The 17105-nt window shown below is 36.0% G+C and overlaps 1 protein-coding gene across 4 annotated transcripts in view; it reads left to right on the top strand.

Moving 5' to 3' along the window:
- RSF1 (remodeling and spacing factor 1) overlaps positions 1–17105 on the top strand; it is a 125716-nt gene that overhangs the window by 67239 nt on the left and 41372 nt on the right. For all 4 annotated transcript variants that reach the window (XM_020286636.2, XM_076002336.1, XM_020286635.2 and 1 more), the window contains 3 exons: positions 2980–3072; positions 8057–8262; positions 15379–15533. In XM_020286636.2, the coding sequence (XP_020142225.2) occupies positions 2980–3072; positions 8057–8262; positions 15379–15533 (454 nt within the window). The remainder of the gene's footprint in view (positions 1–2979; positions 3073–8056; positions 8263–15378; positions 15534–17105) is intronic.

The raw sequence follows: 17105 nt of genomic DNA, 5'->3' as shown, positions 1-17105 counted from the left end.
ATTTAACATGTTTTCAAGGCTCATCCATGCTATAGCATGCACCATTATTTCATTCCTTTTTTTTTTATTTTATTTTTTATTTCGGCATATTATGGGAGTACAGATTTTAAGGTTTCAATAAATGCCCATTCCCTCCCTCCCCCCACAAGTCTGAGTCTCCAGCATGACCATCCCCCAGATGGTGCACATCTCACTCATTATGTATGTATATACCCGCCTCCCACGTGCCCTATTACTGTAGTACATATGTGTCCACTTAGGTGCTGCTCAGTTAATATCAGTTTGCTGGTGAGTATATGTGGTGCTTGTTTTTCCATTTTTTTTTTTTTTTTTTCCCATTCTTGGGAAACTTCACTTAGTAGTATGGGTTCCAACTCTAACCAGGAAAATATAAGATGTGCTATATCACCATTGTTTCTTAGAGCTGAATAGTACTCCATGGTATACATATACCACATTTTATTAATCCATTCTTAAATTGATGGGCACTTGGGCTGTTTCCACAGCCTTGCAATTATGAATTGTGCTGCTATAAACATTCGAGTGCAGGTGTCTTTTTTGTAGAGTGTCATTGGATCTTTTGGGTAGATGCCCAGCAATGGGATTGCTGGATCAAATGGTAGATTCACTTGTATCGCTTTAAGGTATCTCCATATTGCTTTCCACAGAGGTTGAACTGGTTTGCAGTCCCACCAGCAGTGTAGGAGTATTCCTCTTTCTCCGCATCCACGCCAGCATTTATTGTTTGGAGACTTTTTGATAAAGACCATTCTCACTGGAGTTAAGTGATATCTCATTGTGGTTTTGATTTGCATTTCCCTGATGATTAGAGATGTTGAGCATTTTTTCATATGTTTGTTGGCCATTCTTGTGTCTTCTTTAGAAAAGTTTCTGTTCAAGTCCTTCCCCCACTTTTTAATAGGGTTATTTGATTTTTTTCTTGCTGATTTTCATGAGTTCTAAGTATATTCTAGTTATCAGCCCCTTGTCGGATGCGTAGGATGCAAAAATTTTCTCCCATTCTGTAGGTTGTCTGTTTACTTTCATGACTATTTCTTTGGCTGTGCAAAAGCTTTTTAGTAAAATTCCATTGTATAGATATACCACTTTTTTTTTTCAATTCATCTGTTAATGGACATTTGGGTTGTTCCCAGCTTTTGGCTATTGTGAGTATTACTGCTATGAACATTTGTGTACAAGTTTTTATGTGGACATACATTTCATTTTTCTTGTATAAATACCTAGGAGTGGAATTGCTAAGTCATATGGTAACTAAAACTTAACATTCAAGGAACTTCCAAGCTGTTTTCCAAAGTAGCTGTACCTTTTTACATTCCTACCAGCAATCTGTCAGTGTTTCAACTTTTCCACATCCTCATCAACATTTGTTATTATCTATTTTTCTCATTATGACAAAATGTGTATTCAAGTCCCAACCTTTTAACTTTTGATTTAATCACTTTAGGGTTTTCCTTATGTAGTATTCTAATCTTCCTTTTCTCTGTATATCCCAGTTTTTTTTCTCTCTACAAAATACAGTACTCTCAGTCACAGGAAGTATGGTATTCCAGGGAATGGGAAGCTCATTCTTCTTGTGAACCTTCAAAGACCCGCCAATATATAGTTCCTCACCATACTGCTTGCCTTACATTCTTTTTCTATTCTAATACTGAACGCCTGTGATTTTATTATACAAATTGGTAAGAAGATGGTACTAGTGCAGGCTAGGAAAAGGGTAACCCACCTGGGAGAATCATCCAGGTCTTATTCCTGGGTTGAGATAGTCATGAGCAGTCCTGTTTGCCTGCTTGTTTTTCTTCTGTTTGCTGGTCTAGCCCATTGCTTGTACTCTGTGATAATCTCTTGCCTTGTGTTGGTTCTTCTCCCTTGGCCCTCATTATGCTCTTTGTTCCCTGAATTGCAAAAACAGCTTGAAATTGCTAGGCATTTTATATCATATTTCATGCCTACTTAACAGCCTTTAAGATCAATATTATTACTGTTCCAATTTTATTGCTGAAAAAACTGGCTCATAAAACCCATTCCAGTTTCCCTGTATTAATCTCCCTTATTCACTTCCTCTGACCTCTGTGTTAGGAGGAGCTGCTGAAATGAGAGAATGCTTCCTAAACTGACTTTTAAGCGGAGTGGTTATTCAGATTTTCTTTTTTCAGCCTGTTATACTGGCTTGGTTTGCCTGAAATGCTTGTGTAGGAAGAGAAACGTAGACATTTAAGTTAAAGTGACATTATAGGTCTCTTACGTCAAACAATAGAATTTTTACTTTACCCATAAATAGGTGGACATTGAGTTGGAGATAGGCTTAATTAAAAGTATGTATATAATTTGGCATGGTTTTTTTTTTTTTTTTGCATGGTTTTTGAACCTATTTCTGGTCTATGTATAAAGATGGATAACCTATTGACCTTGCCCTTGAGGAACTTCCAGCTGTTTGGTAAGATGGAATCAAATAATTATTCTCATGTGGAAAAATGTGGCCAAAAAGTGTGTATAAAGATCTTGAGAGCTACAGAGATCAATCTTCTTATCCTTTTTGTTTTATTTTATTTTATTTTTCATAGTCTACAAGGAAGACTGAATTTTTTTTTTTTTTTTTCAGACTGATGCTCTGTTGCCAAGGATGGAGTGCAGTGGTGTGATCATAGCTCATTGCAACCTCAAACTCCTGGGCTCGAGTGATCCTCCTGCCCTTGGCCTCTCAAAGTGCTAGGATTACAGGAGTGAGCCACCATGCCAGGCCTCATTTCATATCATAAATTCAGTCATCAAATAATAGTAAACGTTTCTGATGGCTTTAAGTAGTATACATTTTAGGGTGGAATTGGATAAGACTATTGTTTGGTGTAAACTCTCTCCTTTATAAATATATGCTAATAAGAACACTTAGCATAGTCTTATAAGACTACCAGTGTAAATAAAAATTGCTTTCATGTATTAAATATTAACTTTCTCTTACAGATATGCCAAGAGTTTAACAGCACCTGGGCATGGGAAATGGAGAAGAAGGGCTATCTTGAAATGAGTATTGAATGCAAACTAGCACTCTTAAAGGTAATAAAAGTTTATTATTTGTTATAATTATTTTAATTTAAAATTTTACTTTTGACTTCTTTTGGTTAAATTGGGAAATAAACAAAAGGACAGTTTTACTGTTAGTGGAAGAAGACAATAGATTCTTCTATTTTTTGGTGACAAGTATCTTCTTTAAATTATTTTTCATTGTTTTTCAATGCATAAGTATATCTAGGTTTAATTATCTCTTGTAGGAAAAGTAATAGAATGGATAAACAGTTGCCCCAAATGAATTATATTCATTGTTTTCAGCTTTTATAGTAATTCCTATGTACTGTAAACTATGGTCAATCTTCTGCTGATTTACTAAATTAGCAATTTGATATTATTGTTTTCCACATGACTAGGGGAATGCATTTTATACCTAATAAAAACTTCACATAACCAAACTTCCTTGATTGAAATGGGTCATCTCAAAGTAGGCTTATTTTCAAGTTAGAGTTTCTCATTCTTCTCCTGCTGACTTGCTATTGTTGCCCATATTAGTAGCAGAGTGGTCTAATAGAGAGGAAAAATACTCTTTGTGATAAAAATAATGAAGTTTTGCCACTAATAAAATTTATAGTATTTTACAACTAAGATTCTTATTCAAAGGACCTCAAGATTTAGGATAATTGTTAAAATATAGTAGTGTATATATTACTATTTTGGAGATGAGAGGTGACTATAAAGTAGCTGTTATTTTGCTTTTAGATATTAATTGCTGTTGGAGCCTACACAAAAGTCTACAAAATCCCTAAGATTACTTTTGTAAGAAAACCAAAGTCATAGCAAACTCAGACTTTAGGTTGTATTATCATGCGGGGTTATCTGTCTGTAGACTAACTTGTGGTCCCAAAGGCATTATGTAAGATGATTCTTTGGGGATCAAGACAAAGTTATAGATCTTCTAGTCATAATTTTTTAAAACCTCAACTTTTTTGAAATAACTTTTTTATATTCATATGATGTATAATAATGTTAGTAGTATATCTGTTATATATACATTATGTATAGATATATACTATATATTATATATAATAAATATATAAGTACATGTATGCTATATTATAAAATACATGCATATAATTATTCAAGATGTGTTATAAACTTTTTTATTATTAGGGATGCTTGATCAAAAGAATGTAGAAACTATTATTAGAATAGTTGACACAGGCAAAGGAAACAGGTTGTGATAGGAAAAAACTTCATAGGTTTTCTCCTTGGGCAGAGAGACTCAGGAAACAAGTCTTAACTTTATATCCTTCTTAATCCTATACAAAATGTATAACAAAAAGTTAGTTCTTCCAATCCTAGTACATGAATATCTTTTTTTTTTTTTTTTTTGAGACAGAGTCTCGCTTTGTTGCCCAGGCTAGAGTGAGTGCCATGGCGTCAGCCTAGCTCACAGCAACCTCAAACTCCTGGGCTCGAGCGATCCTTCTGTCTCAGCCTCCCGAGTAGCTGGGACTACAGGCATGCGCCACCATGCCCGGCTAATTTTTTTTTATATATATATCAGTTGGCCAATTAGTTTCTTTCTATTTATAGTAGAGACGGGGTCTCGCTCTTGCTCAGGCTGGTTTTGAACTCCTGACCTTGAGCAATCCGCCCGCCTCGGCCTCCCAGAGAGCTAGGATTACAGGCATGAGCCACCGCGCCCGGCCGACATGAATATCTTTTCATTAAGAGAATTCTCGAGAGCCAGCTGTCAATGAAAGACTACTTTCCTTGAAAACTATATGTGAATCACAGGCTAAGGTGGGAGGATTACTTGAGGCCAGGAGCTCAAGACCAGCCTGGCCAACATAGTAAGACATTGTCCCTAAAAAAAGGTTTTTAAATTATCCATGGGTGGTGTCACATGCGCCCATAATCCTAGCCACTTGGGAGGCTGAAGCGGAGGATTGCTTGATTCCAGGAGTTTGAAGTTGCTCTGAGCTACACTAACATCATGGCACTCTAGACCTAGCAACAGACAGAGAGTCTGTTTTAAAAAAAAAACACCAAAAAAAAATATGATCATATCAATAGATGCAGGAAAAGCATTTAAGAAAACTAAACTTTGCTTTCATGATTAAAAACTCACAATGAATTAGGTATGGAAGGAATGTATCTCAATATATAATTGAGGAATATATAATAAAGTCCATAGATGACAGGCCCACCACTTACATCATACTCAACAATGAAAAACTGAAAGCTTTTCCTCTCACATCAGGAGCAAGACAAGGATGTTCACTCTTGCCACTTAGTCCACTCTTGCCACTTCTGTTTAACATAGCAGTACTGGATGTTATAGCCAGATAGGTAACATAAAGAAATAAAAGTCACTATGGGATAAAGAAATAAAAGTCACTATGGGAGGCTGAGGCAGGCAGATCGCTCAAAGTCAGGAGTTCGAGACTAGCCTGAGCAAGAGTGAGACCCCATCTCTACTAAAATAATAGAAAGAAATTAGCTGGACAACTAGATAGATAGATAGATAGATAGATAGATAGATAGATAGATAGATAGATAGATAGATAGATAGATAGATATTTTAAAAAAAAACTAGCCGGGCATGGTGGCACATGCCTGTAGTCCCAGCTACCCAGGAGGCTGAAGCAGAAGGATTGCTTGAGCCAAGGAGTTTGATTGCTGTGAGCTAGGCTGACGCCATGGCACTCTAGCTGGGGCAACAGAGTGAGACTCTTTCTCAAAAAAAAAAAGAAGAAATAAAAGTCATCCAAATTGGAAAGGTAGAAGTTAAATTGTTGCTGTTTGCAGACAACATGATTTTATATATAGAAAACCCTAAAGACTCCACCAACAAACTGTTAAAATGAGTAAATGAATTCAGTAACGTTGGAAGATAACAAAAATCAGTAGCATTTCTATTGACTAATGAACTATCTGAAAAAGAAGTTAAAAAACCAACTCCATTTATAGCATCAAAAAAATAAAATATTTAGGAATATGTTAAACCAAAGGTGAAAGATCTCTACATAAAGAAGTGTAAAATATTAATGAAAGAAACTAAAGACAAATAAATGGAAAGCTGTCCTATGTTCATGGATTGCAAGAAGTAGTATTGTTAAAATGTCCACACTCTGGGAGGCCGAAGCAGGTGGATTGCTCAAGGTCAGGAGTTGAAAACCAGCCTGAGCAAGAGCGAGACCCCATCTCTACTATAAATAGAAAGAAATTAATTGGCCAACTAAACATACATATATATGTATACACACATACACACATACACATACACACATATATAAAATTAGCCAGGCATGATGGTGCATGCCTGTAGTCCCAGCTACTTGAGAGGCTGAGGCAGGAGGATCGCTTGAGCCCAGGAGTTTGAGGTTACTGTAAGCTAGGCTGACACCACGACATTCTAGCCCGGGTAACAGAATAAGACTGTCTCAAAAAAAAAAAAAAAAATGGCATCAGATATATGAAAAACTGTTCAGCATCACTAATTATCAGGGAAATACAAATTAAAACCACAGTGAGATATCAACTCATACCTATTAGGATGCCTTTTATCAAAAAGACAAGATAACCAGTTTGGCAATGATGTGAAAAAGAGGAAACCCTTGTACACTGGTGGTGAGAATGTAAATTAGAATAACTGTTATGGAAAACATCATGGAAGTTCCTCAAAAAATTAAAAATAGAACTATATCATCCAGCCAACCCACTACTGGGTATATATCCAAAGGAAGTGACATCTGTTTATCAAAGAGAGATCCACATGTTCACTACAGCATTAATCACAGTAGCCTTTGGAATCAACCCCACATGTTCATCAACACATGTATTGATAATGAAAAGAAATAAATCCTGTCTTTTGTGACAAACATGCTTGAACCAGGATGACATTATGTTAAGTGAAATAAACCAGGTACAGAAAGTAGTACCCCATGATCTCACTTACATGTGGAATCTAAAAGGGTCAAACTCACAGAAGCAGAGAACAGACTGTTGGTTACTAGGGGTTAGGGAGGTAGAGGTAGGTTTGAAAGATATCGAAATTACAAAAAATGAATTAGGAAGTAGTTCAGGAGATCAGTTATACAACCTGGTGGCTATAGTTAATAATAATATATTGTATAATAGAAAATTGTTAAGAGAGTAGATTTTATTTACTTATTTATTTATTTTTTTGAGACAGAGTCTCACTCTGTTGCCTGGGCTAGAGTGCTGTGGAATCAGCCTAGCTCACAGCAACCTCAAACTCCTGGGCTCAAGCGATCCTACTGCCTCAGCTTCCCGAGTAGCTGAGACTACAGGCATGCGCCACCATGCCCGGCTAATTTTTTGTATATATATTTTTTAGTTGGTCAATTAATTTCTTTCTATTTTTGGTAGAGACGGGGGTGGGGTGGGTGGGTCTCGCTCAGGCTGGTTTCGAACTCCTGACCTTGAGCGATCCGCCCGCCTCAGCCTCCCAGAGTGCTAGGATTAAGAGAGCACATTTAAAAAAAAAGAGAGAGCACATTTTAAATATTTTCATCTTACCAAAAATCTAAATATATTAGGTAATAGATACGTTAGCGTGATTTAGCCATTCCACAGTACACACGTCAAAATATCATGCTCTATACCATCAACATAATGCAATTTTTTTCAATTAAAAATAAATTTATTAAAATTTTTTAAATAAATGAAAATTTTAAAATAGAATATTTTATACAATGAGACAATTTGGAAGTTTTTAGTACAAACAGGCTCATTGCTTGTGAAATATAATTTGATTTGTGTGTCAGTGGTTGTGTTAAACCTATAAATTGGTGTGATATTAATATAAAATGTTATTTTAAAGTTCCTCTTTTTATATTGGTTATACTAAACAGTTTGTATAAATGGAGGAGAGGATAGTGAAAGATGGATAAACTGTGTTCTGTCATTTTCACTGAATTAATTCTGTGGGTGTTTCATTTTTATTGTGATGGAGAAACATATATGAGATATTGTGAGCCTTGTTATGACTATTTTTCAGTACCTCTGTGAATGTCAGTTTGATGACAATCTCAAATTCAAGAATATTATTAATGAGGAGGATGCCGATAATATGCGTCTCCAGCCAATTGGGCGAGACAAAGATGGCCTAATGTACTGGTACCAATTGGATCAAGATCACAATGTCAGAATGTACATAGAAGAACAAGATGATCAGGATGGCTCTTCATGGAAATGCATTGTCAGGTATCTTTTATTGGAATCTTTTCACGTTATTTTATGTTTCATACTTTGATCTCCTCTCGACTAGAATTTGATTTGTGATGTGGGATGGTAGTTTTGTGTGTGTGGGGTTGGGGAATTTCCAGGGCCTAGCCTATTGCATTAGTCATTATCAATTTGTTTCTAATTATTTTAATGTGGTCAGTTCATCTTGACACAGTATATTTTCCAGTATATTTTTGCTGTGCGTGCATTTATTGGGCTTCTGAGGAAATCTGAGGGACATTGTGCTTTTTGTCATGGTTCTATTTTTTAAAATTAGATTTTTATTTGTAGTGACTCATATATTTGGACAGAACATTTAAGGCATAACCATGAAATAAAACTTTTTAAAAAAATCAGTGAGTAATACTGGGACCTTTATTCAGAATCATTGATTTTCTTTGTAGTTTTGTTATTTAGAAATATCCCATTAATACCCAAAGTCTGTATTAATTTTGAAAATATCAGGGGTCCTTTAAAGTAGGGAAAAGTCATAGATGTCTAACTGCTGGCTTATGAAAAACTTCTTTACATTAACTCATATCTGGGTTTTTTGCCCCATTTTTAATTTTAGCAGGTTTATATTAGTGTTTATTTATTAATGCTTTGAAGGAATAATCCATAGAAATTTATATTCATTTGGGTCAGAAAAGCTCAACTTTTACTCCCTAATAATAATTCTCCACTCCCACTGCTTCACTTGACTAGCCTAAAAAAAAGTGAATTGAATGAACTCATGGGTGCTAATTTTATAAGCATGTATCACTACATGCTCCTTGTAATTATTTTACTAACTGCAGGTAAACAAAGTAGTCCTCAAGCAAAATGTACTCACCATTTCTCCCTATGACTGTAAATACCAAATGGTGTTCTGTTCATAACGGTATACTACCATTTTTTTTTTTCGAGACAGAGTCTCGCTTCGTTGCCCAGGCTAGAGTGAGTGCCATGGCGTCAGCCTAGCTCATAGCAACCTCAAACTCCTGGGCTCAAGCAATCCTGCTGCCTCAGCCTCCCGAGTAGCTAGGACTACAGGCATGTGCCACCATGCCCCGCTAATTTTTTCTATATATATTAGTTGGCCAATTAATTTATTTCTATTTATAGTAGAGACGGGGTCTCACTCTTGCTCAGGCTGGTTTCGAACTGCTGACCTCGAGCAGTCTGCCCGCCTTGGCCTCTCAGAATGATAGGATTACAGGCGTGAGCCACCGCGCCGGCCTGTTCATAATGGTATACTACCATTTCTATCATTCCCCATATCTGCCTTGCATAGTTGTTTAAAACATTTTCTTTTCCTACTTTGTAGATGAAGAAAATATAACAACAAAATAATTATGATTACTATTTATCAGTCATGCAAGCTTAAAACAATCTTTAATGTACACTGTTTTAAGTAATTTATATTCTAACGCATGGTATGAGATTTTATTTAGTTATTTATTTTGAGACAGAGTCTCACTTTGTTGCCCAGGCTAGAGTGAGTGCCATGGCGTCAGCCTAGCTCACAGCAACCTCAAACTCCTGGGCTCAAGCAATCCTTCTGCCTCAGCCTCCTGAGTAGCTGGGACTACAGGCTATGTCACCATGTCTGACTAATTTTTTGTATATATTTTTAGTTGGCCAATTAATTTCTTTCCATTTTTAGTAGAGACGCGGTTTCGCTCTTGCTCAGGCTGTTCAAACTCCTGACCTTGAGCGATCCTCCCTCCTCGTCCTCCCAGAGTGCTAGGATTACAGGCGTGAGCCACCACACCTGCCCATGGTGTGAGATTTTAGAGTTAGCAGTTAAATTTGATCTGGGTTCATCTACTTAACAATCATTGGTAGGCACATTGTAGTCATCCCTTGGTATCCACAGGGGATTGGCTCCAGGACCCTTATGAATACCAAAATATCCATGGATGCTCAAGTCCATTATATAAAATAGTGAAATATTTGCATATAACATACGCAAGTCCTCCCTTATACTTGTGTTATTTTTTAAAGATACAGGGTCTCATTATGTTGCTTAGGCTAGAGTACAGTGATGTGATCATAGCTCACTGTAACCTCAAACTCCTGGGCCCAAGGCGTCCTCCTGCCTCAGCCTCCTGAGTAACTGGAACTATAGGTGTGTGCTACTGTGCCTGACAAATTTCTAAAAAACTTTTTTAGAAGTGGGGGTCTCACTCTTGCCCAAGATGGTCACGAATTCCTGGCCTCAAGTGATCCTCCCGCTTCAGCCTCCCACAGTGCTAGGGTTACAGGCATGAGCCATTGCGCTGGGCCGGCATTAATCTTTTTAGCAAGAAATTTCTTTAGTAGCTCAAGTGTTAAAGAAAGAGCAACTAAACAATAGGACTTTGACTTTTTTGTTTAATAGGTTGCATTTAGGTATTTTTCTTACCTAGTGTGTATTTTTTTCTAGTGAATGCAAAGCCACCTCTTTTTTCTTAACACAGTTTTCTTGGAGATCAGCTGACGTTGGAAACACATTTCTACCTAATCCTTAAAAGATGATATTATAACAAAATTTATCTAGTCTTTAGAATTCAGGGTGTTTTTTTTTTTTTTTTTTTTGAGACAGAGTCTCGCTTTGTTGCCCACGCTAGAGTGAATGCCGTGGCATCAGCCTGGCTCACAGCAACCTCAAACTCCTGGGTTTAAGCAATCCTACTGCCTTAGCCTCCTAAGTAGCTGGGACTACAGGCATGCGCCACCATGCCCAGCTAATTTTTTTCTATATATATTAGTTGGCCAATTAATTTCTTTCTATTTATGGTAGAGACGGGGTCCTGCTCTTGCTCAGGCTGGTTTCGAACTCCTGACCTCGAGCAATCCACCAGCGTCGGCCTCCCAGAGTGCTAGGATTACAAATGTGAGCCACCGCGCCTGGTCAGAACTGTATGGATTTATATAAAAATCCTTGTGTGTGAAAGAAGCAAAAAAAATACATAGTGTTTGGTTCCATTTATTATAAATTCTAGAGTTAACAAAACTAATAATCTCTGGTTATAGTGATCAAAACTGATTTCTTCTTGCTTTGGTGGGGGAGATGGATTGAGTAGGAAAGGATAGGAGGGAATTTTTTGTGTTTATGATACTCCTTATTTTGATTGTGGTGTGGATTTCACAGTGTATGCATTTATCAACTCATGAACCTAATGGTTAAGATATACTTATTTCACAATATATAAGTTATACCTCGATAAAAATATTTTTAAAATTAGTAATGACAATCATTTTCAAGAAGCTGAATTCTAAATAGTGTGTACAATTTTTGTGTATCCATAATTGCCAACTCTGTCAAGATATTTCTAAATCTAATATATATAATCTGCTAATGTAGTATTAATATAATGATTAAGATGAGCTCTAAAGTCAGACTATCTGCAATTCAGTCCTGCTGAATTGTACTGTGACCCTAGGCAAATTACTATACCTTTCTGTGTCCCCTCCATTTCCTCATGTATAAAGTAGGAGCAATGTAGTACCCATGTAATTGGATTATATTGGAATTATATGAGCTTGTTCATATAAGGCTCTTAGAGTAATGCCTGGAACATGATATTCACTAATTTTAACTTCTAACATTAATAGTACTGCTATTGATATTATTAATTAATACCTATATTCAGTTCTTGGCCCCAATAAAATTTTCTTTTTTGCCTACTGAATAATTTGGAAATCATACCAAAATGTTTGAATAGTGTTGCTGAGTCCTGGCGTCATATATTATAAATACTTACAAAAGATTTGTTGTATATACACTGTGCTGTGCTCTGTAGACGTAAAGATATGGTCTCCATGTCTTAAGGAGTTCTCCTTGTTGTGGGAGAAAGATAGAAGGAGATAGTAGAAAATAACCATATCATGCAGTCTTTGATGGATATCATCTGAGGGTGCTCTGGAAGAACCAGATATGTAACCCATACTTAGCAGAAGATGTTGCCTATGCTTGACTTTGGTTTTGTTTTGTCTGTTTCTCTGTTTTTGTTATTTTTTATTGAATTGGACTCTTGGTTCAATTGCTTTTGAAAGGTTTAGCACCTATCACTAACCCAAACTGAGAACAACTTTTAGGTTGAGAGAAAACATATTTCACAAATAATGGTTAAGATTATATGCTCCATTTCATCACAGTCTAGGTTAATTTAAGATATAGATAGGAAAATGCAAGCATTTAGAATCTGGTTAAGTCAAAATTAGTAACCAATCTGCCCCAAATTGAGCTTCTAACCTTTCAAACCCAACACATTTGTCTCATCTTTCAGTGGCTTGGGTCCAAAACCTTGGGGCACATCCTTGACTCTCCTTTTTCTCTCACTTCACATTCACTCTATCATCATATCCAATCACCTCTCCATGCAGAATGTGATCATTTCTCATCTCCTTCATATTAATAGCTACATTCTATTTAACTCTGGAATAGTTTTCTCACCAAAAAGATCTTGTACTCATTAGCAATTAGTCTCCATTCTCCTTTTTCTCATCCCTTGGCAACAGCTATCTTCTGTTTTTATAATTTGCCTGTTCTCAAAATTTTGTATATGTAGAATGATACAATATGTGGCCTTTTGTGTATGGCTTCTTTCAGATAGCATATTTACAAGGTTCACCATATAGCATAAATCAGAACTTCATTCCTTTTTATGGCTTAATAATACTCCCTTATGTGAATATATCAGATTTTATTTATTCATTCAGTGCTTGTCTTAGAAAGAGTAATTGGAGTTAGCCATGGGAACACATTAAAGGCTAAGAGAACAAAGCACAATCACCTGACATTCTAAGAGAGCATGGTATTTTGGAGGGATATATCTGATTTAATATGCCTGTGGAAGAAGTGGTTTCAAGAACAAGAAAGCAAGGGAGGGAGGGTGGAGAGGGCAAAAGGAGTGGATTGTTGGAGTTCATAGTCTACTCTGAAAGGTCCTGTACATAATGTTAAGCAATTTGGATGTGATTTGAATATATGTATATTTATAAAAATTCCCTCTATTTCAAATTTAGGATTTCTAAAACAACTGTTTTCTCTAGCACACTAAATCTAATCTATCAAAATAGGAGAAACCCAAAGATAGGTAGTTTTCTGTTTTCGTATATTAATTACTACTTTAGGTTTATATTTAAACACATTAATCAGCTTAAAAGTCTTTTAGGCAGCGTTATTATTATTGTTGTTGTTTTTGTTGTGTCTTCTTTATTTTAGGAGACAGGATCTCACTCTGTCACCCAGGCTCTAGTGCAGTGGCTTGATCATAACTCATTGTAACTTCGTACTCTTGTGCTCAAATGATCCTCCTGCCTCAGCCTCCTAAGTAGCTGGATCTACCTATGAGTTCCACCATGCCCAGCCAATTTTTTCTTAATTTTTTGTAGAGATGAGGTCTTGCTGTATTTCCCAGGCTCATCTAGAACCCCTGGCCTAAAGCCATCCTCCCATCTTGGCCTCTGAAATTGCTGGGATTACAAGTGTGAACCACAGTGCCTAGCTAGACTATTTATTTTATTGTTTATGCTCATGTGTATGAACATGCATGCCCCATCCCATACACAGTAAATGGTTGTCATTTTAATTTATGAAAGATGCCAACAGTGGTGATTTTACCACTTTCTATAAGAGGCCAATGTAATAATAGTAAGAGAATTCAGTCTTTTGTTTTATAGATAAGAAAGCTGAGGCCTAGTGAGGATATATGGCTTGTCTGGGGAACATAGCCATCTAGCTTAGGAAGAAGGATTTCATTCATCCATTAAATACTTGTTTTTAGAGCCTACTTCATAACGTAGTGTCCCTATTCTCAAATAGTATTGTCTAGCTGGCATGGAGATCGAAAGGGAGAGGAAGGTAGGGAACATATGTGACATGACAAATAAGGAGTCATTTCATCTTGAACAGTATTCACTTTGGTTTTTTGTTTTTGTTTTTGAGACAGAGTCTCACTCTGTCACCTGGGCTAGAGTGCGGTAGCGTCAGCCTAGCTCACAGCAACCTCAAACTCCTGGGCTTAAGTGATCCTCTGCCTCAGCCTCCTGAGTAGCTGAGACTACAGGCATGCACCACCATGCCCGGCTAATTTTTTTCTATATATTTTTAGTTGTCCAATTAATTTCTTTCTATTTTTAGTAGAGACGAGGTCTCACTCTTGCTCAGGCTGGTTTTGAACTCCTGACCTTGAGCAATCCACCAGTGTCGGCCTCCCAGAGTGCTAGGATTACAGGCGTGAGCCACTGCACCTGGCCAGAGCTATTTACACAGTGCTTTGAGAACACAGATGGGAGCATCACGGTGCTGATTAATTGACCTAGTGGCAGATCTAGAGCTAATTTTCCCAACTCTATATTCCAGGGTTTACTTTTTATCTTCACCATTGTACACTGCATGTCTGAGCAGGGAAAATATACAAGTGAGTTTTCTCATTTGTAAGTAGTATTAAATTAACCATGCTACACCTTTGCTTTTGCTAGTAAAAATAACTTATAGATTAGAGTCTTATTTATTTGGAATTTTCTGATATTGCTGAATCAAGCTGAATTCCCTTCTTGTAGTTATATAATAGACGCAAAAAAAATCAGCCACCTAAATTTTTTTGTGTTTGAACTCTGCTGTTAGACTGACTTTTTGCCATAATAATTCAGAATGTTCTAGATCATAATTTTATATTAACATCAAGTGTTGTTATTCCTGAATGTAGAAAAGAATTCTTATTTCCAAATGACTTAAGAAGTATAGAAAAAAATACGGTAATCAAGTTTTACATTGATTTCATCTCCTTAGAGGTTACATACTACTTTTGAAAGTTATAGAACTTTGGTTTTTACTTAACTTTATTCCATCTTTTCTTTTCAACCAATGAGATCTTCATTGCCATTCTAATCAGTAGGGAACATAATCTTAAGATTCCTCTTGGGAGAGTAGTATATTTTAATATGTATTATTCTTAATACTTACTTTTAAAATTCAAGATAAATTAGGGCTAGCTGTACCAGTGTTTTTGATGTTCTTAATGTATTTTTCTTTTTTTACATTTTAATTTCTAATAGGTATTATTCAGAAAGTTCCTTAGAACAGGAGAAAGATTTTTATGCTGTCTTATTTTTTCCCTTGTTTAGAAATCGAAACGAGTTGGCTGAGACTCTTGCACTCCTGAAAGCACAAATTGATCCTGTACTATTGAAAAACTCTAGCCAACAAGACAACTCTTCTCGGGAAAGTCCCAGCTTAGAGGATGAGGAGACTAAAAAAGAGGAAGAAACACCTAAACAAGGTTTTTTTGTGTGTTTTGTTTTGCTTTGTTTTGTAATCTCCTCCATCTTCTTCTACTCCTCTTCCCAACTATGTAATTCTGAATTTCTATCTCAATTTGAAAAATTGAGATCTCCTATAAAAGGAGATTGATTTTTCTTTTAAAGAAAAAGAGAGGCAGAAAACCATCAAATATGTTGCTCTTTTACATAGATCAGTTTAAAAATCGTATTCAAAAATGTTCGAATTATTGAAACTTAATAGACATTTAGTGAATTTTTTTATTGTGACAAAGTGTACATAACATAAAATTGACCATTTTAACCATATTTAAGCATTCAGTTGTATGGCATGAAGTACATCCACATTGTTGTGCTGCAACAGTAATCACCATCCATCTCCACAACTTTTTTCATCTTCCCCAACTGAAACTCTGTACCTATTAAACGCTAACTCCTTATTTTCCCCTCTCCTCAACCTCTGGTGTCTACTATTCTACTTTCTGTCTCCATGAATTTGACTACTCTAGAAACCTCATGTCAGAGGAATCATATAATATTTGTCCTCTTTTGATGGGCTTATTTCACTTAACATAATGTCTTCGAAATGTGTCAGAATTCTCTTCCTTTTTAATAATTTTAATTTCTGAATAATATTCCATTGTGTGTATATGCCACATTTTGTTTATCAGATCATCTATAGTGGACGAGTTGACTCTACCTTTTAGACATTGTGAATAATGCTACTGTTGAAGATGGGTGTACAAATTACAAATATCTCTTCGAGTCCCTGCTTTCCCTTCTTTTAGGTATATATCCAGAAGTGGAATTGCTGCATCATGTGGTAATTATGTTTAATTTTTTGAGGAGCTGCCATACTGTTTTCCACAGCAGTTGCATCATTTTACATTCCTATCAGCAATGCCTAAGGACCCCAGTTTCTTTCCATCCTCACCAATACTTATTTTCTGGTTTTTTGATAATAAGCCATCCTAATGAATGTGAAGTGGTATCATTAGTCCCTGATGATAAGTGATTTTGAGCATCTTTTCAAGTGTTTATTAGCCATTTGTATATCTTCTTTGGGGAAAATGTTTATTCAAGTCATTTGTCCATTTTTAGTTGAGTTGTTTGGTTTTTTGTTATACTTTGCAAATGGTTTAGTCTATGGTGATTATAATTATTAAACTTGATTTCTGACTTGAGTTTTCTAGTTCACTTAACTGATGAAATCCTAACCTTTCTCAGAGGACAGAATTAAGCCCTAATCTCTCCAGAAGGAAAGAAACCATCTGAAATTTTGGCTAACATTTCTTAGTTAATATTTGATAACCTCTTAATTACAGGAGAAGGAGTTTGCTTTCCTTAACATGTTTTCTCCCTTTGTTTTTAGTTTGCCTCTACTGTTTTGACTGGAACTTAAAAACAATGTGTTCTTACTTTATTTAATGTTTTGAGGGAACCATTTATACAGCATTCCATATCTGCAAGCATTGCTTTGAAACAGGGAATTATGCCTTTCCATGTAGTATATAATAGTGTTCCTATATATTAAGCATTGCCTTTAGCCAAATCCTGATTATTGTCCTCCTTTT

This window comes from Microcebus murinus, chromosome 4 (assembly GCF_040939455.1).
Source record: "Microcebus murinus isolate Inina chromosome 4, M.murinus_Inina_mat1.0, whole genome shotgun sequence".
Taxonomy (NCBI): domain Eukaryota; kingdom Metazoa; phylum Chordata; class Mammalia; order Primates; family Cheirogaleidae; genus Microcebus; species Microcebus murinus.
The sequence above is the reverse complement of the archived record's forward strand: the minus strand, read 5'-3'. Positions and strand labels throughout refer to the sequence as shown.